At 51.7% G+C, this 27,280-nt stretch overlaps 1 protein-coding gene across 1 annotated transcript; it reads right to left on the bottom strand.

Annotated features, from left to right (window-relative positions):
* Positions 1 to 3,571: 3,571 nt before the first annotated feature.
* On the bottom strand, positions 3,572 to 25,831 carry EFTUD2 (elongation factor Tu GTP binding domain containing 2). The gene is made up of 28 exons (XM_059830618.1): positions 25,820 to 25,831; positions 25,425 to 25,530; positions 24,383 to 24,548; positions 23,801 to 23,879; positions 21,474 to 21,549; positions 21,146 to 21,211; positions 20,855 to 20,890; positions 19,859 to 19,949; positions 18,648 to 18,730; positions 17,989 to 18,155; positions 16,747 to 16,871; positions 15,013 to 15,076; positions 14,535 to 14,625; positions 14,004 to 14,139; positions 13,596 to 13,723; positions 12,417 to 12,610; positions 12,162 to 12,273; positions 11,804 to 11,944; positions 11,318 to 11,419; positions 10,723 to 10,805; positions 9,483 to 9,569; positions 9,065 to 9,191; positions 8,517 to 8,604; positions 7,869 to 7,987; positions 7,290 to 7,384; positions 6,305 to 6,458; positions 5,205 to 5,312; positions 3,572 to 4,218 (listed from the first exon to the last, which is right to left on the bottom strand). Exons 2-28 carry the CDS (start codon positions 25,527 to 25,529, stop codon positions 4,123 to 4,125), a joined length of 2,919 nt encoding a protein of 972 aa, XP_059686601.1. The 5' UTR covers position 25,530; positions 25,820 to 25,831; the 3' UTR covers positions 3,572 to 4,122.
* Positions 25,832 to 27,280: the final 1,449 nt, after the last annotated feature.

Genomic DNA, 27,280 nt, shown 5'->3' with positions numbered 1-27,280 from the left:
GGGGACAGGGACATGGGGACCATGATGGGGCCAGGGATGCTGGGACCATGATGGGGACAGGGACACGGGGAGCATGATGGGGACAGGGACATGGGGACCATGATGGGGACAGGGATGCTGGGACCATGATGGGGACAGGGACATGGGGAGCATGATGGGGACAGGGATATGAGGACCATGATGGGGACAGGGACACTGGGACCATGGTGGGGACAGGGACACAGGGAGCATGATGGGGACAGGGACATGGGGACCATGATGGGGACAGGGACACGGGGACCATGATGGGGACAGGGATGCTGGGACCATGATGGGGACAGGGACACGGGGACCATGATGGGGACAGGGACACGGGGAGCAGGGCAGGGGCAGGATGGGGACAGGGACACTGTGGGGGCAGGGAATGGGAGCATCAGGAGTAGGACGGAGAGAGGGACATGGGGCAACGGGAGGAGGACGGATGATGGGGACACGGGGAGCATGATGGGGACAGGGACTCTGGGACCATGATGGGGACAGGGACATGAGGACCATGATGGGGACAGGGACACAGGGACCGTGATGGGGACAGGGACGCTGGGACCATGATGGGGACAGGGACACGGGGAGCATGATGGGGACAGGGACATGGGGACCATGATGGGGACAGGGATGCTGGGACCATGATGGGGACAGGGACACTGGGACCATGATGGGGACAGGGACATGGGGACCATGATGGGGACAGGGACACAGGGTGCATGATGGGGACAGGGACATGGGGACCATGATGGGGACAGGGATGCTGGGACCATGATGGGGACAGGGACACGGGGAGCATGATGGGGACAGGGACATGGGGACCATGATGGGGACAGGGATGCTGGGACCATGATGGGGACAGGGACATGGGGAGCATGATGGGGACAGGGATATGAGGACCATGATGGGGACAGGGACACTGGGAGCATGATGGGGACAGGGACACGGGGAGCATGATGGGGACAGGGACACGGGGACCATGATGGGGACAGGGATGCTGGGACCATGGTGGGGACAGGGACACGGGGACCATGATGGGGACAGGGACACGGGGAGCAGGGCAGGGGCAGGATGGGGACAGGGACACTGTGGGGGCAGGGAATGGGGGCATCAGGAGTAGGACGGGGAGAGGGACATGGGGCAACGGGAGGAGGACGGATGATGGGGACATGGGGAGCATGATGGGGACAGGGACACAGGGAACAGGACAGGGGCAGGGGCAGGATGGGGACAGGAACACCAAGAGCAGGACGGGGATGGGGGCATCGGGAGCAGGACAGGGACAAGGACACTTGAAGCAGGACCTGGACAGGGGCACTGGGAGCAGGAAGGGGACAGAGGTGGTGGGGACGGGGACACGGGAGCAGAATGGGGGCAGGGGCACTGGGAGCAGGGCTGGGGCTCACCCCACTGGGAGCTCGTTGCTCAAGGCGGTGCGTCCCCCTGTGGACCCGTGAAGTCGGTGGGGACCAGGGACAAATGGGGACGACTGAGGGGTCGGGTTAACGTCATTCGTTGCTGATGACCCCGCTGCGGATGGGGCTGTTTGCCCCCTTGGTGGGTCCCGGTGCTGAGCCCCAATGAACTCATGCCAAGGATGGGGGCCCCCAGCACCCGCTGCCCTGGCGAGCAGTTCTGCATGCTGGCGTGCCTCAGTTTACCTTCGCTGCTGCCCCGGACTGGCGCATTCCCTGGGCACCCTGCAAAGCTGATTTGCCGGCACGGGGGAAATTCCAGCCGCTCAAAAGGGGCTGGGGGTCAGGGTCTGGCTGCACGCAGCCCCTGTTCCCAGGGAAGAGCGGTTTCCGCGGAAAATTCCCAGCCTGTGCGTGCGGGGCCGGGTTTTCAGCTGCGAGAGCTCGCGTGGCTGCTCGGGCCCTGCCACGGGTCAGCGTTTTCCAGCTGCTGGGAACAGCCTGCATGAGAACTGGCTCCTTCCCACGCCTGCCTGGGCCGTATCCTGCCACCTCTCCGGGGGTGAAAGCCAGGGTGATGCTCAGATCCGTAGGGACCCGTCGGGCATTGCCACCCCGTGGTTCTGCTCTCCGGAGGGCAGGGGTGACTGGCACCAAGGCCCGTGGGTGTAGGGGTGCCCCCACACCACCCTCCAGCCCCGTTATCTGGCCCTGGAGAGCCCAGGATTGGGATCAGAGCCATCCTGGACAATGATGGATGTCCTGGGACAGAGCGGCCGAGTGCTTGGCTCCAGAGCTGGGGTCGCATCCCTGGAGGCCGGGAACGTGCTGCGCAGCACTGAGTTGCTGCCGGCCCCACGGGCGCTGACCTTGCTGCAGCCCTGGCGTGAGCAATTTAGGCTTGCGCTGCTCCAGGAGATGCCTGGCCTGGTCCCCAGAGACCCAGTTTGGCACTGGGCTGTACTGGGAGATGAAGAGCACCCCCAGCGAGGCCGTGGGCAGGTTTTGGCCAGGCTGTAAGGCTGGTCTTGCCCGCACCAGGCAGGACTTGAACCCCACTTCACCCCAGGGCAGGAGGGGAACGTGGCGCACGGCGGTGCCAGGGCGGATGCGGGAGGTGAGGGGGAAGCTCCCGGCACTGCCCGGCAGGAAAGGCTGAGCCCAGAGATAGGGCTGGAGCCCCGGCACCGCACACCCTCCCGCTGGGCGGATGGGATGGGGCAGCATATGCGGGCGATGCCCTTGTCCACCGGCAGCGGCAGGAAATCCTTCCCCCTCCCCAGTTTCCAAGCCCCGCTGGTGAGCGGTGGCCCTGAATTATCCTCCGCCATATCCAGCTTCCACAGAGATCCGGCACACCGCTGGATGGCGGGACACCCTTTCCCGAGGCTGTTTCCTATCCCCCATGTCTACGCCAGCCCAATGCCTCCCAGTTTCTACCAGCAGCTGGGAAAGGGTTTGGAGGGGAAGGGTGTCCTTGGCTTTACCTTCTGCTCCCGCGATGCTGCGTGCCCCCCCAAGCCATCTTGAGACCTTTGAGCATGGGGATGCTCTGGGGCAGGTTCCCAGAGGCGCATCTGAGGCCGGACCAGGCTGCCGTGGCCAAATTCAGCACAGCAGCATCAGGGCGATCCCAGGCAAGGCTCAATCTGGGGGGGGCAGCTGCACCAGCAGAGCAGGGCCAGGGGAAAGAGAGGGTGTAAATGCCCCCACGAGATGTAAACCAGCCCTACTTTCACAGCACACACTGGGGAGCGGACTCGGGGCCGAGTCCAGACGCAGAGCGAGGAGCTGGGGCAGTGGAGAGGACAGGGAGCACTAAAAACCTTTCAGAACACAAACAGCTGATGAGATCCCCTGAAAACACAGTAGGAGCCCCAGACCTCGTGAGAAAGGAAGAAAATCTTAGTGTGGCACAGGATTGTCCTGGGCTGGCCGGTCAGTTAGCTACTGCAGGCAGGACAGGGATGGCTGGGGGACACGGAGCACTTGGGGGTGGGACAGCGCTGAGGACAGGGGGAATTGGGGCAGTGCGTGCTCTAAGCACCAGTGAAGGCAGAGCCTCTCACAGCGCTGCCTTCCCTTGGCGCAATCAGACTGAGCCCTGCGTGGAAGTTTGTATTAAAACGTTTACAAGGGTTGAAAAAAGGTGTACAAAAAAGGCAAAAGCCACACTTGACTCTTCTCCTGGGGAGGCTGGTAGAAGCACCCCCCTCCAGCATCCCCACCTTCCTCAGCTGCCCAAGGACGTGCTTTGTCCAAGGCAAAACACCCCCCGGCAGCCAGGAGCAGGTTAGCAGAAAGCTCAAATGCTTGACGCACGTTTACGCTCAGTCCTTCGTAATCTTGACATTATATTCACGCTGCTCTGCTGCAGCCGGGGATAACCCGTGTGCCTGGAGAGAGCCTATCCAAAGGGAAAATCTCCTCACTGGAGGCCACAATGGCTGAAGACTAATAACACAAAAAGCATCAGCGCTTGGGGCTGTTCCCTGTTGGGGGCAGGCCCTGAGCGCGCAGTCCATGAATACCCAGGGAGACTTCTACAGCCATGAAAGAGCGACTTGAGGAGCGGTTCCCTGCATGTCACGAGCGTCCAGGAGCCAAGGCTGGGCAAGCGGGGATGGGGAAGGACAGACAGACACCGGCCAGGACTCAGGTCAGCCCTCATGCCGCAGCAGCACGTTCACATGGGGTAGTTGAGAACAACGTCTTGCTTGGCCAGCTCCAGCAACATGGGGTCGTCGAAGAATTTGCTGATGCTCACGTCCTCGCTCAGGCCCTGCAGGATGACCATAAAACCAGAGGTTATTCCTCCGGCAGCCAGCACCCATACAGCCATCAAGGCAGAGATCCCACAAAAAAGCCCTGGTGTCCTGCAGTAAGATACATTTTCAGGCTCCAGAGGAGGCAAGAAAATTTGCAAGGGATCAGGCACTGCTCAGCGGCTTGAAGACATCTAACAGTCTGTCAGGGAGCTGCAAATATGTGGTTGCTGCTGCTGAGCGTATCTACCACTACCTGAAAGGGGGTTGTGGTTAGGTGGGTGTTGGTCTCTTCTCCCAAGTGACTAGCGATAGAACAAGAGGGAATGGCCTCAAGTTGCGCCAGGGGAGGTTTAGGCTGGATATCAGGAAAAATTTCTTTCCTGAGAGTGGTGAAACACCGGAACAGGCTGCCCAGGGAGGTGGTGGAGTCACCATCACTGGAGGTGTTCAAAAAACGCGTAGACGTGGCACTGTGGGACATGGTTTAGTGGGCATGGTGGGGTTGGGGTGATGGTTGGACTTGATGATCTTACAGGTCTTTTCCAACCTTAATGATTCTGTGATTCTACCAGCTCACTGCCCTCCAAAGGGGAGGCTGATTCCCTCTGCTCCCTCTGCAGTCCCAGGTGCCCCTCCAACCACTCAGTCCGGCTCCCTAAACCAGCACAGAAACCAGTTGTTGCTTTTTCTGCAGGACAAATAGACTAACTCAGGCCACCATGGGGTTAGATGGGTGCTGGGAAGGGAGCGGGGCTCAGCTTTTGGCTGGAGTTGCTGCCAGATGAGTCACTCATGGGACCATCACAGGCACCGGGACCATCACAGGCACCAACATACAGCATGAGGGATAAAGAGTTAGGGAACTCCCAAGGCACGGAGGACATCGGTCCACTCTGGGAACACAGAGGGGACGTGGCATGTCCAAGGGACAACACCGCAACAGCTCAGCTGCTGGTACAGATGGATAGAGGGATGCTATAGGGACTATTCCCAGACGTACCTTCCTACGCCTGGTCTTGATCATGAACTCTCTGGCCAGATGTGGGGCTGGCTGGGGCTCCAGGGGTCGGATGACGATGCTCTTGTCCAAGGGGTCACCAGGCACAATCTGAAATGCAGGGCCAGGATGTGAGACCAATGCTGGGGGCTGGTTCAAACTCCTGGAGAGCTGAACTGCAATGGGAAACACCCCTGGGCCCTGCAGACACCCCCGGCCTTGGTGTGACAGCCCAACACCCCATCTGTTCTCCTGGCACAGAAAAACTGTCACGTCACTACTAGTGATCATTCCTGCGAGAAGTCACTAATACGGTGTTGCTAACCCAAGCCAAGAACACGTCCCACCTTCCCCACTTGCTGATGTACTCCAAGACCTCTAAAAACCTGTTAACCAGAACAACCCACGTAGGTCCCAGTCAGCACAACCCTCTCTAGAAATCAGGCACAGTTACTCTTTTCAGAGCCGAGCCTCGGGCTTTTACATCTCGACCTTTAAGCCAGCTCTGGGGGCTCAGTCACTGCTGCTGCGCCCACCTGGCTGTACCACAAGTAGCTGTGCATCTCACAGGCTCACAGTGGTAGCTCCCACAAGACTCGATTTGTCCCAGACAGAGAAGTGGCCAGAAGACAGTGTTTTGTCCCAAACCCTGTTTTCCATAGGTTTAAAAAGCCACCTCTGAGAGACAAAGCTGAAGTGTGGCAACCCATGTCTTATGACAGACCAACAAGTCCAAGCCCTGCTCCAAGCCCTCCGCTTCCCAAGCTGCAGAGCACCGAGTACACCCAAACAGCTTCCCTTCTGCCGCACAAGGATGCCCTCTCTCCAAGCACTAAAGCACCCTTATGCTCAGCAAGCAGCAGCATTCAGCACTCCCTCACTAGGACAAAGGGTGATCTGACTTGGAACAAAGCCGTTGGCTCCTGGCAGACACTTAATAGCTAGCGTACAAAGCCTCCCCAACTCAAGATCCTTTGAGGATGTTCTCCAGAGAAGTTGTCCTGCTCTGCATGAGCTGTGGCACTGAGCTCTACTGCGAGCACCTACCTGGTGCCTGATCCTACCATGTCCCTCTTCCCCATCTCGCCAGGGCATGGACTTACCTGCCAGTGGTGGAAGACAGAGAGCGAGAAGGCTTGTCCCTGTGTGTGGGTCCTCAAGTCTGTCTCAAACCCAAATGAATCAATGGCTGGGATGAAGGCTTTGATAGTGTAGAGAGGGGAGCCTGGGATTGGAGCATCTTGCGTCACGTGGCCTCTGCCAACATGTCAAAAGATTAGTCTTCCTGTATGTCATAGAATCACAGGATGGTTTGGGTTGGAAGGGACCTTAAAGATCATCTAGTTCCAACCTCCCTGCCACGGCAGGGACACCTTTCACTAGACCAGGTTGCTCAAAGCCCCGTCCAACCTGACCTGGAACACTTCCAGGGTTGGGGCATCCACCGCTTCTCTGGGCAACCTGTTCCAGTGTCTCACCACCCTCATGGTAAAATATTTCTTCCTAATGCCCAATCTAAACCTGCCCTCCTTCAGTTTAAAACCGTTACCCCTCATCCTATCACTACATTCCCTGATAAAGAGTCCCTCCCCATCTTTCCTGCAGGCCCCCTTTAAGTACTGGAAGGCTGCTATAAGGTCTCCCCGGAACCTTCTCTTCTCCAGGCTAAACAACCCTGACTCTCTCTCAGCCAGTCCTCATAGGAGAGGTGCTCCAGTCCCCTGATCATCTTCGTGGCCCTTCTCTGGACTCACTCCAACAGGTCCATGTCTTTCTTATGCTGGGGGCCCCAGAGCTGAACACACTACTCCCGGTGGCGTCTCATGTCCCTTTATACATTCTCCTCTCTGCCACTCAGGAGGAACCAGGCACAAACCAAAGGCTGCGTGTGATCCTAGACATCCACCTCCCCACACATCACAGGGGCTGGGATAAGTCAAGGAAGCTTCCAGCTGTCACTTCATACAGATTTCACCCTGTCCCCTCACTTTACAAGCGGTGCTAGGACTGTGAACATCTCTAGCAACGCAAGCGAGCAGTTGCTGCTTTGCAATACTAGGGTGATGCCAGCTGGTCAGAGCAGCTCACCTCCGCCTGGCCAGGACCGTGTACACCGCAGACACGCAGTCAGCAGGAGCCTGCACCTCCACGAAGTAGTACGGCTCCATCAAGCGAGGGGTGGCCTGTGGGGAGAAAGGGACACAGACACTGAGCCTCCAGCAGCACCAACACGATTTGGTTCAAGGAAGAGTCAGAGACTGGCATGCTCTGGTCAAACACAGTGCCTGATGGGGTATGAAAGGGTTCCTGCTGCCCCATGGCTGCCCAAACCAACATCAAACACTGAAAGGAGCTTTTCTCCTTCTGGCCATGAGTCATATGCTTCCCTCTCCCCCACGCTCACCCTTCCCAGCAAGCCAAGCAGTAGCAAAAAGGGGAGACAGAGCAGATGCACACAAGTTTCCAGCCAGACTGGAACGTGACTGCTTGTAAAACCCGTCTGCCAGCCCACAAGCGTGCTGGAAACATTAATGGATGAATGAGTCAGTTTAAACCAACATCCTTGGGGCAGATACTGCAGCACACGTGCAACCCGCACTCCTTGGAGCGCACAGGAGCCGGCACAGCACGAGGTTCAGTCTTTGTCATGCACAGTGTAGTCCTCACCATCAGGAAAGCAGAATACACCACTCTCCGGGCCGTTGGGATGATCTGTCCTCCACCCCGGTGCAAGGGCTCCTGAGCAATCACTGCATCCAGGATCTTAAACTTCACATTGCGGATCACTGAGGAAGGGCAGAAATGACAGCAAGTGACTTGAGGGGGGATGTTCTCTGCCATACCAGCACCAACCATGCATCCCCAGAGACCCTCAGCACATAGCAAACATCCAAAGACCTAGAGCCACTAGAAGAAGTTGTTCTAAATTTAATTTCAGCAGGGAAAGCATGACCATGTCCTAACCCTGCATGTCCAAGACAGGCAGTTCAGCAGCGTATCTTGCAGGGTGCTCAGTGATCTGCACCTGAACTATATGAGGAGCAGAGCCAAGGTCTGGGGGAGCCAGCTTGCCAGCTAACAGGCCCTAGTTTGTAGGCAGGTGGGAAGTGCTGGTACCTGGGTGGCATCTGCAGCCAGGAAAAAGGGGGAGGTTCTGTTATCTCCCTTGTCACCCATCCCCACAGTTGTCCCCAGCTGTGGTGTGAGAAGGGAACTGGCCACTGAGGGACTGCACCAGCAAAGAGACTTGAATGCTTAGAGATGGAAGAATTTAATTGATCTTATTAGCTACACTTCTCCACAGGTCCTACTTACATTCATCGCAGAGAGGCCCTTCCCTGGTCCCCCACTGAAATCCCTGCACAATGCTGTCCTTCACAGAGCCCAGCAGCGATTTGTCCACCTACAGACAGACAGACTGCTTCAGAGACCAAATCTGCATCACAAGGCAGTAACAGACAGACCCAATGTTTAAAAACCAGTTCCTAGAAGAGCAGCAATGTCCCTTGATAGTCCCAATGTCCATCCCTCCCTCTCACAGCTCAGGAGCATCATCTTCAGAGTTTGGCGTCTAGAGCTATACATTAGAAGAGTCCGTATTTCGGTAATCCCGAAAGGCAAGCTGATTAATTGCCAATTTTGAGGACGTTGGCCCAAATAGCAACACCTGAAAAATAACAGGCGATTTGCTAGCCAGCGTAGGAGTATGATGAAGTAAGTACAGCAGAACTGAGATCTGGCAAACCAATGAGCCCTCCAACAGCATTAGGACATTGCTGCAGGTTCTGGAAGGAGCTGTCACCTCTTGCCACCACAGGACAAATGTCTCACTGAAACATAAACCCCCTGCCTGTGTTTCTCACCTCTGAGGGCAGCGTATCGTCTACTAGGATGTTTGGGCCAGTGGCGTCTGGCCCAAAGGCCCAGATGGAACGTGCAGCCAGCAAATCCCAGTCGTATTTGGTCTGGAAGAATTCACCCAGCTTTTTTCTGATAGAAGAAGAGGAGAAGAAACCTTAGGAAAAAAGTATCTGACCTGCAGTCACAACATATTTATGACCCTATTCCCTTCAGGCATAAAATGGCTTCAGCTTTTTACCTGGAGCAACTCATTTGCTGGGGAGGGATGATCAAGGACTACCTGGTAGCAATGCTGGACACAGGACCCCTGCCTAAAGGCTGTTGGCTGATACTGTGCACCTTGCAGATCCCAGCATTCCCTTTTTTCCCCCCAATTATTTGATTCTAGATGGATTCCTGCTCTCCCCAGATCAGTCATACCTGTTCCACGTTATCTGGACCACTTCATTTTCAATGTCCTCCGCGAGTCCCTTCTCAAGAGGCTCAGCAATCATTGTGATCTTGTTCCTGAGAAGAGAGACAGATGCAATTAGTCTGCAGAATGATGGAAAAGGGAGTAATTGGCAGGACCTCAGGGACTGCACACTGCCTCGAACACAGCTAGGGAGATTAAGCCATCCGTGTCCTTCACTGTTACTGTCTTGCTTGTAAAGACAGCCCATGTGCTTAACAACTGCTCTCCAAAAGTCTGCTGATCTCCAGAAGCAGACTGCTAAGGGACAGCACGGCTCCATCCCTCCTGCCATATGTCCAGCGCTCATCAGTGCTGCAGAAGGAAGCCCATGGGCCAGTCAATATGCCTCTATCAGAGCCAGCACTCATTGTGTCCAACACACGGGATGTTGCCTCGGAGGACCTCGCCAACGCAAGTAACCTGCCCTCAGAGCAGGTCACTCCACATGCCCAACAGTTCAAAGACTGACCTAAGACTGGAACCTTTCTGTTCCCAGAAATAAGGCTGCCAACCATGGAGAGAGTATATCAGACTAAAGGAGGGTAAGAACCACAGGGAAAGACAGGAAAGCCATCTTCACCATATGACAGATTAGGATTTCCCTGAAAATTCAGGCATTAAAAGTCTCCTGTGCTCCTAGATTTCATCCTGGTTATTCAGCCTATGTTTCCTCACAGGCCTCCCTCTTTCAAACATGTGCATCTCGTAATGCATTGCTGGGGGAGGAAGAGGAGACCAGGCTGTAAGGCTCCAGTGCATCACCAGAAAAGAAAAAATCCATTTCAAGGTTAAGAATGTATAAAAGAAGACAAAGCTGTTGCTCATGAAACGTTTGGGGAGTTACTGAAGGCAGCACTGGGCTCTTTGGCACCTGCTCTAGGGTCCCAATACATCTCCTAGTCTTGGAAACACCACAAAACTGCCAAGAAGGTGTGAAATTTAGTTAAAAGAAAGGAGGATGTGGATCTGTCTTTATTCCCTCCATTCTGAGAGTTCCCACAAAGCACAGAAACATCCCTGGGCCTCAAGTGTGTTACTGAGCAGCTCAGCAGAGCTGCTGCAACAGAAGACTGCCAACTCAGGCACGCACCACTTGTCTGGACAACAGCCACTGAGAACAGACCCCTTGGAGACGATGAAGTCTAGTCTCCAGTGAACCCCTCCATCTGCCTGTCTCCAATGCCCAGCTTGCCCACGGGCTCTTACTTCTTGTTGGGTGTCTCAGCAAAGCACTTCAGGGATGACGTTTCCACCACTGTCTCGCAGAATGTCACAACTGGATCGGCGACCTGGAATAATGACAACAGGTTTGTAAGGTTTTCAAGTACTTTTTTGCTTTTAAAGAGACTGTTTGAAACCTTTGAACACCTACAAGAAAAAACTGTTTCATCTGACAGTGTTTTAATCAGCACTGAGTATGAACCACTGAGGCCTGCACAGACAGCTTTACTAAATCCTTTATTCAGACAAGACAGGAACATTTAAACATAATTCCAGGTATGAAAAAGTCTGCTCAATTTATTTATTTGATGCTAGCCAGGCAATGGCTGAAGTATAGGAAAAGGCTGGAACATAGTCACATCCCCCTCTTCCAAGCCAATTTTCAGGTTCTCAATCACAATGGTGTGACACAGTCAGGCTGTAAGAGTTACTTTTCAATCCTAACAGCCCTTTCTTTCCTTTTAAAAGGAACTGACAAAATCAATGCTGTACGTGCAGCTACCTTTATTTTCCCATTCTTCTGAGATAGGGGGACAAAACACCCTCCCCAGCTAGGAAAATCCCCCTCTCATTTCCTCACCTTAATATCAATCTCTGAATACATCTTCCGTAGATCATGCATAACACAATCCAGGTAGAGCTCCCCTGTCCCCAGGATCACGTGCTCCCCAGACTCTTCCACCTAAAAGATAAAAGACGGGTTCAACTGACAGCATTACTGCTCACAGGCCCTTGCCTTCCAGGCTCCTACACAAGCCTGAGGAAGTACCAGCTTTAAATAAATCGGTTAAGATCAGAGCACCCCAAGGAAAGCTCCCACAGCCTTTTCTAGCAGAAAGAGCTGGTGTGCTCTGCAGAAAGCTGCTTCCCTGGCACAGCAAGGTGTGTGTTTTTCTGCTGGATTTACAGTTTTCTGCTATTTCCATATGATTTATGAGATCAATTGCAACAGCATGAAAAAACCCACAACAAACAAAACAACCAACAGTAAGAAAAATATTTAAGGTCACCCTACAAGGTAGCTCACAGCATGAGCTGAAAACAGCCACACATACACCAGAAATACCTTAGTAGTAAGTGAGGGGTAACTCTTGTTGACTTTGCGGAGACCATCTAACATTTTGGGGAGCTCTGAGGGGTTGACTGGCTCTACAGCTATTTTGATGACAGATGTGGTGTTGAACTTCAAAGGACGGAATATCTGAGCCTGAAACCAGATAAGGACAAAGAGCTGAATCTCTGCATCATGAAATGGCCACTGGAGTTAAACACTGCATCTGAAGCTGTTCTGTTTCCCTTAGCAGCTCTTGTGCCCTGGCACCTTGGCAGACAAGGTTTCTTTAACCTCGCCACTGGAGCCTTTGAGATGTGTTCCATCACCTTGACTCCCTGTAAGGTTGAGCGATACCAGCTATGCACAGTACCTCCTCATTGCCCCGAGGCTCTGTGACGGTTGCAGTCTTCACTATGGGCTGGTCCACTCCTTCTATCAGCACCCAGTTGCCAGCAGGAACCCGGTTTACCTCAATGTGGTACCTGAAAGACAGGGGAGCATCACTGCAGCGCTCGCTGCTGCCAGCCGCAGGCCCCTTGCAGTGCTGTCCTCCTCCCTGTCCCTGACAGCAACAACGGCAGGTGACTCCTCTCCCAAATGAACATGTTGCCAGAGCTTTCCATACCTCGCAACCGAGATCCAGAGGCGTCCAACAGTGCAGATCTGAGAATCCTCCTCGTCTTCCAGAGTATAGTTTTCTCCAAGGACCTTCACTGGCTGCCCAGCATGGATGGTACCACTGAGCACTCTGCCAAAGGCATGGAACTGAACGCCGTCGTCTGTGCTGTACATTTTTGTTGTGTGACACATCAGGGGACCCTTCCCATGAGAGAGAGAGAGAGGGAGAGAAATAAGCCTCTTTCAAAATACAGTCAAGAAACAGACACAGACCTGGTAGGACTCATGGATACAAAGGGATTAATGGGCTGGAAATTAGAAAGACTTCTTTTGACTTGCCAAGTCCTTCATTTCCTTCCACTGGAAGCCTTACATCTTCTTGCCCTGTATGGAGACCCCTAGAATGACTTTGGTGGACTTCTCTGGAGCTCTCCTCCCCCCTCTTATGAAGGAGTAAATAGTGATTGGGACAAAGCCATGAGAAGAAATGTCATCTGCTGGCCTGCAAACGACCTCAGGGCAGAGCACCCAAGCCTCCACAGATCACAGCTCTCAGTCCCATAAGGGACTGGTGATCCGGTGACAGTCACCACTGTACAGTTTTATGTGAGTAATCACAACTCATTAAAATAAGCATTCATTTTCTCTCCAGACATTAGAGCAAAAGTCATGGGCAAATTCCTCACCAGTTGCTGGCTGGCATTGGTGGCTCTAGACAACTCTGAATGACAGCTCAGTACAAGCTGTTTGAGGAGGAAGGTTTTTGCAAGGCTTTGATAGGAAAGGTGCTGACTAACTAATGTAGGGTTATTTTTATCAGTATCGTTCAGATCAGTTTTCTCAGAGTTTGGAGCGAGAATCAAACTTCAAGGAAAAGGGACAAAAAGGCTGCAAAAGGACACAAAACCACCCTGCAGTTCCCACGTGCTCTGAAGTCCTGACCTAGTCCTGTTCTTCTCTGAACACTGTCAAACAATTCTCTCTCTCAAGGGCTGCCCTGGCAGGCGGCTAAAGTTTCTCAGAGTTAAGAGATTTGTTTCAGTATCGGATGAGAGGTTTCAAAATGCTGGAAGTCAAATCTGTGCAGATGGCTGCCTAGGAGGCAGCTGCCCTGTCAAGGCAGTGAAAGGAGGGCATATTTGCCACGCTTTTGGACACTCAGAGCAAAGCAGAAGAGTTTCCTTACATCAGGGTCACATTCACTCATGGCCTCCCCTAGATCAGAGTCGACGCCACCAGTGTAGGTATGCTCAATTTTCGTCTTGGCTCCCACCTTCGGGGATGGGATATGCTGCACACACATGTCCACAAAGCCTGGAAAAGTAATACTTCATGAGAACACGATTATGCAGTGTAGAGGAAAGTAACAGACTCCAATAAACACAAGGCAAAGCCATTCTGACTGCAGTGGACCCACAGAAATGGGGAAGACGTGAGCAGTGTCTCAAGCTGTCCTTCGGGCAAATGGCTTAAGATTTTATATTTGGAAAGCTGAGAAGGGATCTGTGCAAAGGTTGAAATACAGTCTCACATCAACAGAGTTAAGGGCTAGGGTATTGGGAAGATTGTGGAAAGGAAGACAAACAGCATTTACCTGTGAATTCCCCAAAGAACTTCTTGCAGACAAGCCGCAGGAGGGGCCGAATGTTCAATTTCAATTCCTCTTTGGTCAGGTGGATGCCAAGTTCATCCAGAGTCCTGGGCAGGGTCGTGTCCACATCCCCCACCACCTGCAAGACAACAAGCACCACTCTCAGCTTTGCTGCGGGGGTCCAGGCCAATAACTCCCAGGTGCAGCTTCACACACCAGCTGTCTCCCTCAGGGCTCTTGACCTGCTCTGGTTTAGAGCTCACATGAGAACTGGCTGGTTGGTTCAAATTATCACTTGGCTGATATTAGAGCATACTAGAAAGAGCAAAGGCAGTTCTATTGACTCTGCAAATATAGGGCTATATTTGCAAGGAGCAACTGTTGCTCTGCACCCCCAAACCCAGAAATCTGTGAAGATCCCGCTGCGTAACAGGACAGGCGAGTCCCACAGGCACCAGACATACCATCATCCAGTGTTCAGCCCTTGGCTGCTCCTATCTGGGACTGTGGAAAGAAGAATGAACCACCACATACCTGAGCCAAGATCTTGTACAGGGGCTCCAGAATGAACTCCACAAAACTGCGCTGGGAACTGCTCGTTGGGGCCTTTTTAGTGAACTTGCGGCTGTTGGGGGACAAAAGGAGAGACATGAGGAGCAAGCACCCTGCAGCCTGCAAGCACCCCTGCTGCAAACACAGCCTCTGCTCTTCCCAGGTTATCTTCTCCCTCTCAATTTCCCTGGGAAGCAGTCCATGAGTCAATGACTCATTGGAGTCACGCTTACTCCAAACGAAGGCCAGAAAAGGTCCCCTGCTCCCACTTATGGGATTCAGGAGAACCACATGGATTCACACCAAGCAGGAGGCCTGACTCAACCCTTCCCAGATACCACTCTATCACAGGACAACTCAGGTGGGAAGGGACCTTGGGTGGTCGTCTAGTTCATGTTTTACAGGAAAAGGAGGGAAAAAACCAGCAATAAACTAATAGATGTTTAAACAGGCTTCTTACGTTTTTGGGTTGAAGTAGATGTCACCCCAAAGCCGCTTTGCAAACTCTTGATAATTGATGTCTCCTAAAGGGAAAAAGCAAATGGCAAAAGTCTCTCAGATGACACTGTATTTCTCTCACCTTGGAAATCCTTGCATTTTGGTTTTTAAAACAACCCTGAGGATTTAATTTAAGGGACCGATGCTGCTGAGTGAACACTTGGTCCCAATTCTGAATATATGATGAAGCCCTCACCTGGGGAGACCAGGCAGAGAGGCGGGCAGAAAACAGTCCACCAAGGACGACAGCAGCAGCCCAGGTACACTGTGGGTTCGCACAGTTGCTTCTCAGGAACATTTCAACTCTCTCAATTACACACAAGGTTAGAGCTGAGAAGACCTGGCCTGCCAGATGCCACGCTGCAGGAACCCAGTTACATCCGCTTCATTTTCCAAACGTTAATGCTGCAACCTGATGCTGTAGTGCCAAGGTGCTGCAATGGCTTACACCCTGTCTGCCCCACAGGCGTATCGCAAGCATTTTCTGCCTTGCTGAACATCTTCAGGTTCTTTTCTCTTTTTCAGCTGATGCACTAAGTGCATAGCCAAATACCCAAGTGCTGAAGGAATAGCATAGTGCTTGTCTGTCATGGTGAATTTACAAATAATAAGACAGTGGTGATAATTTATAGCAGTTTCCAAACAAGCTTTTGCTGTGGGCAGATGTGCAAGCATAAGAAATTTCATGGTGGCTGCGGTTTTGACAGTTAAACTACTATAACTCATGTTAGTTGAAGTGTGGTGGCTGCACATAACATCCCTGGTGGCCACAGTCAAATATTACCAACTTCAAGTCCCCGCTCAGCTCATGTCTGCCCCACATGGATGGCATCTCCTGCCAACTGTGCCTGCATCTTTATCAGTCCCCCAAAGAAGGGGTATCATCCTAGCAGGCATTGAGTTAATGCTGTGACGCTCAGGGAGCTCATTTATTTCTCCACTCACGAGGACACACGATAGTCCTGACACATCAGTTCCTGACCTCCACAGCTTCATCCTCCCTCAGGCTAACTTCTTTGCAAGAGCTAGGCCAGCTGCTTTACAACATCCTTCTTCCCCTGCTCATGGCTCCTACAGATCACCCCGAATTCCCCAGTGTGAGACTTCAAAAGTCTTGGCTGTACAGCTGGCTAATGCAAGCAAAAGGCCCACTTTTACAAGTGGCAGGTTGCCTTGAGTGGGCACCTGGGGAACAGAAAATTAAATCAAAGCCAGAAAAAGACAGTTTCTTAAAAAAGAAAGAGGGCAAGAGTGCAAAACCTTGTGGGCCAAGCTTGTGCCTGGCTGCAGCTGAGTCTCAGACTCCGGAGACTTTTGTGAAAAGGCAGGCAGAACTTAACTGCTTCACTCCTGAGCCGTTTGATAAGGAGGCAAAGCACAACAAATACACTTGCCTTCAACTGTCATAGTGGGACTTGTTTTTTCTGCTTAAGGATATGTATAAAATACTGGCTTCTGACTCAAGAAACATTTATCAGGAGAAACTATCTAGCTAAAAACTAGTTAGAACTGTATTTTTGCTTTTTACCACCCAGGGCTCAGATCTGCAGTACCCCTCAACTCCTAGAAATTCGAGAACGCATATACAGGCCATATGTGTGCAGTGAAAGTCAAAGATGAATGGCTTAGAAAGCCTCAACAAAAAAAGTTAGGAAATGAGATGTTAAAGTGTACAAGGTTTCCGGATAATCCTCACCATATGTGTCTGCATAAATCTTTGCAAAAGATCCCAGCGTGAAGCAGATGCTGTACTGTGAACTGGAGAAACACACGTTCCCCAGAAGGGGAGACAGAACGAGGTTCTCATCGGTGGAATACATGCTGAGAGCAGAGAGTTTTTAGAGACAAGAAAAAAAAAATAATCAATATTATGAACCAAGGAAGACACTTCAATCCACTTCCCACACCAAACAGCAGTATGTGATAGGCAAGGATTCTACATTGCTAAATAGCATCTTAAGACAGGCTGCAGCATGCTTGCCATCAGAGGAATTTCAGGGTGAGTATCATTTTATGACTACAAACTTCAAAGCATTAGTGTGCAAAGAAATATTTAAAGCCTAGAATTCAGAAGTTACCAGCAAAAGTGCTTTGTATTTTTTGTCAAGTAGAGTTTTTCCTCCCCTAAAAAAAGGCAGCAAAGTTGGTCAACCGAGCAAGTGAAAAAGTAATACAAGCCAAATAATGCAGGGATAGAATTGAATCGAAACAGTTTTAATGAGTTCACAAGCATGCTTGACAGGATAAATTATCCTGCTCCAAGCTGCTTGATGCCAGTAGCAACTGAACAGAGAGACATGCAAGCAAGCTCACGTGCAAATTCAGTTTGGGGTTATACAGGCTATGGTGCAGGTGCACACAAACTGAAAGGAAGAATGCTGTTAAGAAAAACCACCTGGATGCAGAACCCACAGAAACGATGCATTGCTACTGCGAAAGCTAGAGAAGATGTCCCTCCCTTCTCTGAGCAGGGTCTTGCAAGGAGATCTGACCATAGCAATATCATACATAGTCTCTGTTTAGGGGTTGGGACAGCCAAGTTCCTATTAGTTTTGCAACAAAAGTTTAGGAGCTTTGAGACATCTCAGCCTACAATTTGGGATACAGCCTGGACAATCTCAATGTATTTGAGACATTTGGGAGTACAGAAGTTCCCTGCTCCGGTCATATGTCACCTTTCCCTACTTTTTCATGGGGGAAAAAAGAGCTGATCCCATGAAGCTTGTCAGAATTCAGGCAGGATTGGCTCTTTCTGTATAATTCAATATATTGGCTGAGATGAATTTCTAATGGTTCTTCCTGCCCCATTTTCTATGATTCAACATATCAAGAGACAAACTCATGAGTTTTTAGGCATACACAAGGCTCGCAGAGAAAAGCACCTGCAACAGAACAGGGACAGCAAGCACTAATGCCGCATCATCCCAAACACCCATACCTGATCAGACCATTAACTTCGTCTACGATATGTCTGAGTTTGTAATAAGCATCTGTTGGAGGCAATTTCAGCTCCAGGATCAGTCGGTCTATCTTATTGATGCACACAGTCACTGCGAGCCTTTCCTGCACAGCGTGCTTGATCAGCCTCTCAGTGTTCAGCATCACCTGCAGGGAATAACGAGCACAAACACCCCTTAGGGAAAGCCCTCCGCAAAATGCTATCTAGGGCATGACAGACAAAGCAGCGACCCTTACACACAGGGCTGCCTAAGGAAAAGCCTAAGCTCAGCCACCAGCAATCAGCTAATCTTCCTGAAATACAGAAGTAGGTGCTAACCCAACCGAATTCCTTGAATCCTACCCCTTGGACATCTCTGATATAAATAACCTGCTCAATTTTAGGTATCATGGGGATGGAGATGCAAACAAGTTAGATAATCAGCCTACAGGTCTTACGTATCACGTCAGCCCTGGACGCACAAGCCAGAGGCTTGACTCCCTGTTTTGGCTGGAAAACACTCTTACTTCCCAAACTGTACTCCAAAAACCCTTCACCCCAGAAAGCTGAACCCATCCCAGGCCTTCATGCTAAGGCAGGATCAAAGACTCCAGAGGAAGAGATTTTGAAGTTAACCCCTAGGAGAACCTGGCACTCACCCCCTCAGCCGCATCAATGAAAAGTACAACGCCATCCGAAATACGAAGACCAGCTGTCACCTCATCAGAAAAATTGACGTGACCTTCAAAACCACAAAATTGTAGTGAGAACCAAAGTAAGCCCTGACACCAGCAGCACAGAGGGTGGAAAGCCATCCCTCTGCTCTACAGCTTGCTCTGGTCACTGATATCCAGCAAGGCAGAACACAGACAGCTTCCTCCTCAGACAGGGACCCGGGAGTGGCTGCAGAGCTCCGTATAGGGATTCGCTTCAGCTTTAATGCTATTTTTTGAGAATAAACACAACAACTCATTTAACAGGCACTTTTCCTCACATTTTTTACTGTTTTTCTCACAGTTCTGTGCAAGTACTTCAGGAAAAGGAGGAAGATTACTTCTCACCAAAGAACAACAGATGCCTCTCCCTCCAGTCTCCTCCTGCGCTCTAACCTCCCTCATCTTGAGCTGTAACTCAACAGATGTGTCCCAAGACCCTCTTTCCTAAAGTTTGGCCTTGGTTTCTTACAAGAAGTCGATCTGTGATTATGTTCCCCCTACATGACCTTGTCAGAGACTTGAGGGAACTTCCTGAGTCTCACTGTGGGGAAACAGCATTTAAGAAAAGCAGCGTCCCCACTGTGCATGATACCTGGAAAATCCAATTCTACATGTGCTTCTCATATACTTGAGTGAAACACATTTTCAGCCCCATTAGTTCTCAGTTAGGCTTGCTAATCAGAAACACAAGCCTGACTAAAAGCCAGCTGCACAGTCATTACTGCTGGAAGTGATTTCAGAAGAATGAACTTAGCTAAAGGCTCAGGACTAGGCTGGAATCATCTACAAAAAACACAGAATAAAACACGGGTTTCTATCTGTGAAAGAAAACTTCCCAGGGTTTCATTGTACCTAAGTGATATTTCCAGATGAAGCAGTGAGGTTTCAGGGTATAGATTCTTTCTTTGTTTTTCTGAGAGCCAATGCTACAAAATCCCACCGCAATCCAACACAAAAGCTCTTTGAAGGCCCTCATTAGCCATCACTGTGCATGTTTTCACTGCTCTACTCCTGTCAATAGCACTATCCAGAGGACCAAAGGGGTTTATTAATGAGAGAAACCCTGGTTCACATGGTCATGTATCTGCTCCACACATCAAGCTGCTTTCAGCTAAGTGCATCCCAAAACAGGATTTTCAGGATTACACAATCACCTGGAGTGTCGATGATGTTGAATAGAAAAGACTTTCCTTTGGTGTCCGGCAGAACAATAGTCACTGGTGTGCTCTTGATCCCTACTCCCCTCTGAAAAACAGGAAACAGAAACCAAGATTATAAGTTAAAAGAAAAAAATAGATCACCATGTAAAGATGTAAAAGATGACCAAAGGGAAATCAGATAGATGGGAAGAAGTAAACATCCATCCAGGACATCCTGTTACTCCCAGGGAGGGAGTGAACAACCTCACATTGCTGCAGTATCCAACCCAGCTCCCCCATCTATACTGGCTCAGACTGGTGAGCTACCACTGCACAATCCATGCCTCATTTCAGCTGAGGAAGTATAATATGCAACACCAGAGACAGAAGATGCATGTTTTTCTGTGGTTTTGCCCATTTGCTGCTATGAAGTTATACCTCAAAGCATAAGATTTGATCACACAGAGTATAAAGTAGAGCATTAAGATGAAGAGAAAGAAATGCTTCACAGGCCTGTTCTGGTCCTGACAATATTTAGCGAGTAGGACAAAATAAGATTCCCATTCGCTCCCAACCACATGGAGTTAGAGCACCTAGCTAAGAGTTGCTGTCAAACGAAACAGAGAAGAAATAATGCTCATTTTGAAATCATAGTTTTTCTCCCCATCCATCATTGCTGTGAACCCCTTCTACCTCTTTCCCTCAAAGAAAATAGGAGTTACATATATGCTGGGATAACTCTGGTAAAGATTTTCATCATCACACAGCTTATCATCTCAGATAAATAAAATCATACAGGGAGATGAGGGTTGCAGGAAATGGAAGAAAGTTGGACCAGGGATCTTACTGAGGTGAACAAGAGGAACAGATCATTTTATTGATAAGAAAATAATCAAAATGTGGAAGGCACAAAAAGATGTTAAAATGGAAGAGGAAACTGCCTACAGTAAGTGACTGCGAGTAAAGCATGAGACAACTGGATAAAAATCACCGCGTACAAGACTCACTTACCTCTTGCTCTGTGAACAATATATCAGTGTAGCAAAGCTGCAAAGACAAAACCAGAGTCAGAATATCACATTGTGGTATCAAATATTAAGTTTAAAGCAGGACACAGTAACTCTTGACACATAGTTAAGGTGGCAAGTAAGTGACAGAGACAGAATTAGGACTGAGCTCTGGCTTTCCAATCTTACATTCTAATCACTAAACCACATTTTCCCCACGTATAGTCATGCTCTCTCTGAGTGTAAAAGCCAACCCATGTTCCCCAGGGCAGGAATACACCAAAAGCTCACTTACGTCCTGGTCATAGCGCTTCCGGATTTCTGGGTGTGTCTGTTCTATCAGGCAGTCAACAAAACAAGTCTGAAAAATACCAAACCACAAAAGAAATGAGGTGACTATGTTCAGATGATACAAGTACAATCTCACCCCTCCAGTAGCAGTACGGAAAGTTGGGCATGTTACTATTTCCACGTGGCTGAAAGAAAACCTACAGATAACTGCATTAGCAAGGGGAGCAGAAAGAGATTGCTGCTGCGGAGATCGAGGGGTCAAGAGCAATGGTAAAAGTAAGCAACAAACAAATCATTACTACTACCCAATATACGCTGGATATTCACACTACCTTGCCGTGGTGAAGGTGCCCACACAGCGTCACATTTCGAATTAGCTCCGAGTTGTCCATCAGATCTGCCAGGAAACTGGAGGAACAAAACACAAAAGACTGTTGGAGGCTTCTGCTGTGTCTAAGAAAAGTAGGTGCCATTTCAGCTACACTTTCTATCCAAGGTGCCCCCAGAATCCTCTCCAAACTTTCATTCTGCCAATGCCCTGCGGAGGAAGAATCCCACTTTCCAGATGGGGAGGACAAGAGAGTTGGAGTCCTAGACAGATGGCAGTGGGTGGGAGGATACGGAGCTGGTAAAACTGCCAGCGATGGAATATTATTGAATATTTTTCTTCTCTTCTAGTCAGTATTAGAGCAAAAGTCACATCCATGTACTCAGATAATGAAATACTTCCACTCAAATAGTGGCAGGCAGTCAAGTAAATCACAGAGCTGGATAACAAGCACCCCACACAGTTTTAAAAGGTAGCCACCGGGCTCCGCAGACCATTAATTCTGATTTTCAGGTCTTAAAACAGTGACGTTCCCAGGGACTCAAGGAAACAGTAATGGAATTTAAATCTTTTAGAATAAGCAATTGAGCTGGGTAATGATGGGCCGGTCACTTCTGCACGGACCCTAGCCAAAACATAATTGACATCCTGAATTACCAACTACTCTAAAAAATAACGGAAGGCTATAAAACAAGTATCCATTGCTATGGGTCTGCAGAAAATAAGTGCTGTCAAATAATCTCCTTCTTAAAAGGACTTCAATTTTCACTGATGCAGTAGACTTCTTAGCATACAACATTTTGATTAAGAGCTAAAAAATACAAAAATCAGTAACAATACGGATTAAAAGCTTGCTTATTGGTCTTAAAATAAGCCTAAATGGGAAATCGATACCAAGCTTGCAGGTTTCTGGTTAAGTCCCACAGGGAATTTCTCTTGGCACCATCCTAATCATTTATATCAATGAACAGGATGAAGAGGAATTCATTACAGATGGAACAAGCAGAGGACACAGGGCTCAGGAAAGCAGTAGATAATGAAGAGTACAGGTCATTGACTGAGAGCAAAATGGACTGCTTAGAAAAACAAGACCCAGCCATCTCTTTGGTTTATATCCGGCTATATCAAAAATCTCTCTGATCAATGAACACAGCCAAACTGACAGTATCAGGGGACAGCCCTGAGAAGCAGCCATGCCAAAAAGGTCCTGGGCATCCAAGTAACCAACTGACTGAATATGAACTCCAGCGGAATTTTGTTGCTGGAAAATAACAGGATCCTTGATGATAAGCAAAGGGACTACTCACGCTGGGGTCTGTTTGGCACACAGGGAACTGCTACTCAGCCTGCATCTGGTTCTGGGATCTGCACTTGAAGACGACTACTAAAAATTGGAAAAAGCTCTGACTAGCCATGAAGTGGCGTATGGAAAGATGAGCCTAACAAGACACTCACGCAGCTCAATCTGTTCATCCTCAAATAGAAGACAACATACAGAAACACTATACACGTGAGGATACAGAGCCCCTCCACCCATCGACAAAATGTAGACGTTGATGCTAAGATTATATGTTTTTAATAGAGAAAGTAAACAACTTTTTATTCCTTTCCAAAGTTGTGAGAAATATTATATCTTGGTTTTTAAATTTGTTTGGATTTTTTCCCAGGGTCTTCTCCCAACCCTGATGTCCCAGGGGCTGCTTTGTGGGGCACAACCAGCAGAGAAGATCAAGTGCAGCAGAAGTGCAGCTTAGCTGCAGCGTTATGCTGACCTACAACGCAACTTTGCATACAACCAGCGGCATAAAAATTCCCCCGGAAACCCCTCCAGGACAGATGGGAATTAATTTGAGACAGCAGTGGGCCAACGGTCACTGGGATCAACACAAAATGTCCCAACATGAGGTGTGCCACATACTGATCATATAAATATTTCTTGAGCCAGTCAAGAAAACTTGCCTTCAGCAAACCTGCACCACAAGGGTTTCCAATTACCAAGCTTTGGATCAGCTGTCGAAGTAAGATTTACATTCTACTGTCAGAAAACCATGCACTACGCTGCATTATGTGGAGGGAAAAATATCTGTAAAATGGTTAGTCTTGTACTTTCTTCCCCTTCTTTTTGATTCAAAATCTGGGAAACGGCTGCACTCAGTTCTGCTGCTAGTATCAGTAAGAAACAAAGCCAATGCCCCCCGAAATCTGCCTCCTCCACATAGTACACACCACTCTGCCTCCCTACCTTTGCCTGCAAACAATAAAAAGTGAGGAAATCACAGCACAGATGGCTTGAGCCAACTTACGTGCTTAAAACCCCTACATATTACTTACTCCATCTCATAGACAGTGACCGGTAACGTCTGTTCCATCAAAGAGAATTTTTTGGTTTTCACAGGTTTAATAATAGGCTCTGAAAACAAGAGAAAGAACAATAAAACACTGTTACCAGAGACCCTGAACCCAGCAGGCTCAGAAACAGTTGTAAGGAACAGGGCGTTTTGCAGACAAAAACACGATTTTCAAGCTGACAGATTCTTTTAGCTTTTATAAAAACAGTTGTACCAGATGATCATTGTAGGTCCCTTCCAACTGAACTACTCTATTCTATTTTAGAAGGATCAAATTAGATGACTTAAATGCATTTTTGTTTCTCGTTAAGTATCTTTCCAGGATCTGCTGATATCTGTTCTTCAAAAGATAGTTTGTTTGGCATTTGCAATAATCCTGAGTGCCAAAATCTGCGCGCTGCTAGACAAACAAGAGTCTACGTGTTCCTAGGGCTGAGAGGGAATTCAAAAGGGGCATTAAAACCGATGGGGAGAACAGAAAGGAATATTATTTTCCCTTTTCCAAGGATCCATTAAGAGTCTTTTCCGCCCTCCATACCCGCCTCACTGCTTCCTCACCACTTACCAGTGAGAGGCTGCGTGTCTTCTTCTTGTACTATCGTCTCGACTTCAGGCCCATAGACCTCCTCGGCGGTGGGATAGTATTTCTTATCCTCATGCAGCACCACTTCCATCCCAGGGTGGTCCTCGTCATGATCCCCCATATCATCATCATCGTCATCATCCTCGAGCTGCAATCAATGCTCACATTTAGCTGCTGCCGGCACCAAACTGCTTTACAAACGCCAATCACCCCAGAAGGTACAGACTCAGCATCGTACATCAAAAAAGAGCTACAAACCCAGCCAGGGAACCACCAAGATGGCCCCGGCACCTCACATCAAGCGGCAGAGCAGCCTGCAGAGGTGCCCTCTGTAAGCAACACACCTCTTCCTGCTGTGGGACAGCTTGAAAATGAACAGCAAGAGCACTTGCAGCGACTCTCGCCCCTCGCTCGCATGCACAACACAACTCCAATCACACACAGACACCACTTTCAGATGAACTGCAGGAACAGGAGACTAGAAGGGGCTCCCTCGGTCCTCCGATGCTTTCCCGTCGTGGCACAACAGCCTCTGCTGTCCTCCCTGCCCTCGTCGGTCTCCTCTAGTGTCTGCGGAGTCTTACTCTGTCTTCACCACCCGGGAGCTGAGCTCCTTGTAATACTGTTGTAGCATTAGCACATGTCACTAAAGGCCTGAAGACCTCACTGAATGGGTATGGATCCTCCGTTTGACTAAACACAAATAAAAAAGCCAAATGTGGCTTGGGCTACAGAAGCTCCCAGTTCTAACCATGATTCAAGCAGAAACTTTGTCTTTCCCTTTATGACAGGAATAGGAGAGCAGCTGTTGCTGAATCCTTTAAAAACCAAATCCTCTCTGATCCTTGGGAGTCAAATTCCACCACTGAACAAAGCCTCACTGCAGAACCAGAGGCCGGCATGGAAAAGGAATCACAGGCAGCTTGTGAAGACCATGGCGCTCAGCCCCTGCTCCCGGCGGGGGTTACGGGGCAGGATGAGGCTCCCATGAGATACTGCCCCTCCACCCATCCCCACCGCTCACCTCGTCCAAATCCTTGGACTCTCTGCCCAACTCGTCGTCGTCATCGTCCGAGTCTAGCTCCGGCCCAATGTAGTTCCCAAACTCGTCGTACAGGTCAGTGTCCATGCTGAGGGCGGAGAGCGGGTTGGAGAAGGGTGCGGACTCTGCCCCGCACCGGGGGTCCCTGCCTGGCCCCGGCCCCGGCCCCGGCCCGCACCGTGCGCGACTCCCCAGGCCCGCCCGCCCCGAGGGCCCCGGCCTGCCCGCCGAGCACCCTCCGCCTTCAGCGCTCCCTCCCCGGGTCTCTGCCCCCGCCTTCACCTTCACTGCCCCCTCCCCGCATCCCCCGGGCCCACCCGTCCCCCCCCGCCCCGGGCCTACGCGGACCCCGGCCCCGGCCCCAGTCCCGCTCTCACCCGCCGCGCTGCCCTCGCCGCCGGCGCCGCCGACACCGCCGCGGAAGGCCCCCGGGCTGCCCGCGCTGCCTGTCGCAACAGAGCCCCCCCGCCGCTCCCGCCGTCAGCGCCGCACCCGCGGGAGAAGGGGCGGGCGGGGCGGACGAGGCCGGGGACGGTCCCGACGGGGACCCAACGGCCGCGGGTCGGGCCGGGTCCCTCGGGGCGGCGGGGCCGGTTCTGTCAGGCGTGACCCGGGCAGCCCCGCCGGGGCCTTGCGCCGCGCTGCCCTGTCGCTATGGCGACGGGAGGGGCGCCCGCGTGCGGCGGCCGCGGCGGGAGCTCGGTTCGGGGCGGCGGGGCTGTCGTGACAGAGCGAGGGTCCCCAGGGGCCGGCGGTGTGCGTGGTCTGGGGGGCTGTCGTGACAGAGCGAGGGTCCCCAGGGGCCGGCGGTGTGCGTGGCCTGGGGGGCTGTCGTGACAGAGCGAGGGTCCCCAGGGGCCGGCGGTGTGCGTGGTCTGGGGGGCTGTCGCGACAGAGCGAGGGTCCCCAGGGGCCGGCGGTGTGCGTGGCCTGGGGGGCTGTCGCGACAGAGCGAGGGTCCCCAGGGGCCGGCGGTGTGCGTGGCCTGGGGGGCTGTCGCGACAGAGCGAGGGTCCCCAGGGGCCGGCGGTGTGCGTGGCCTGGGGGGCTGTCGCGACAGAGCGAGGGTCCCCAGGGGCCGGCGGTGTGCGTGGCCTGGGGGGCTGTCGCGACAGAGCGGGGGTCCGCAGGGGCCGGCGGTGTGCATGGTCTGGGGGGCTGTCGCGACAGAGCGAGGGTCCCCAGGGGCCGGCGGTGTGCGTGGCCTGGGGGGCTGTCGCGACAGAGTGAGGGTCCCCAGGGGCCGGCGGTGTGCGTGGCCTGGGGGGCTGTCGCGACAGAGCGAGGGTCCCCAGGGGCCGGCGGTGTGCGTGGCCTGGGGGGCTGTCGCGACAGAGCGGGGGTCCCCAGGGGCCGGCGGTGTGCGTGGCCTGGGGGGCTGTCGCGACAGAGCGAGGGTCCGCAGGGGCCGGCGGTGTGCGTGGTCTGGGGGGCTGTCGCGACAGAGCGAGGGTCCCCAGGGGCCGGCGGTGTGCGTGGCCTGGGGGGCTGTCGCGACAGAGCGAGGGTCCCCAGGGGCCGGCGGTGTGCGTGGCCTGGGGGGCTGTCGCGACAGAGCGAGGGTCCCCAGGGGCCGGCGGTGTGCGTGGTCTGGGGGGCTGTCGCGACAGAGCGAGGGTCCCCAGGGGCCGGCGGTGTGCGTGGTCTGGGGGGCTGTCGCGACAGAGCGAGGGTCCCCAGGGGCCGGCGGTGTGCGTGGTCTGGGGGGCTGTCGCGACAGAGCGAGGGTCCCCAGGGGCCGGCGGTGTGCGTGGCCTGGGGGGCTGTCGCGACAGAGCGAGGGTCCCCAGGGGCCGGCGGTGTGCGTGGTCTGGGGGGCTGTCGCGACAGAGCGAGGG

This window comes from Gavia stellata, chromosome 28, assembly GCF_030936135.1.
Source record: "Gavia stellata isolate bGavSte3 chromosome 28, bGavSte3.hap2, whole genome shotgun sequence".
Classification (NCBI taxonomy): domain Eukaryota; kingdom Metazoa; phylum Chordata; class Aves; order Gaviiformes; family Gaviidae; genus Gavia; species Gavia stellata.
Note: the sequence above shows the minus strand (reverse complement) of the source record. Positions and strands in the feature narration are given on the sequence as shown.

What these genes read in the sequence shown, in the direction of transcription:
- EFTUD2 (XM_059830618.1), bottom strand. Translation starts at nt 25,529, where the DNA reads ATGGACACTGACCTGTACGACGAGTTTGGGAACTACATTGGGCCGGAG. An exon ending in GTCACTGTCTATGAGATGGA is followed by an intron (nt 21,550 to 23,800) that starts GTAAGTAATATG and finishes TTGTTCCTCCAG; the next exon opens with TTTCCTGGCAGATCTGATGG. An exon ending in CAACATCATCGACACTCCAG is followed by an intron (nt 18,731 to 19,858) that starts GTGATTGTGTAA and finishes GTGGTTTTGAAG; the next exon opens with GTCACGTCAATTTTTCTGAT.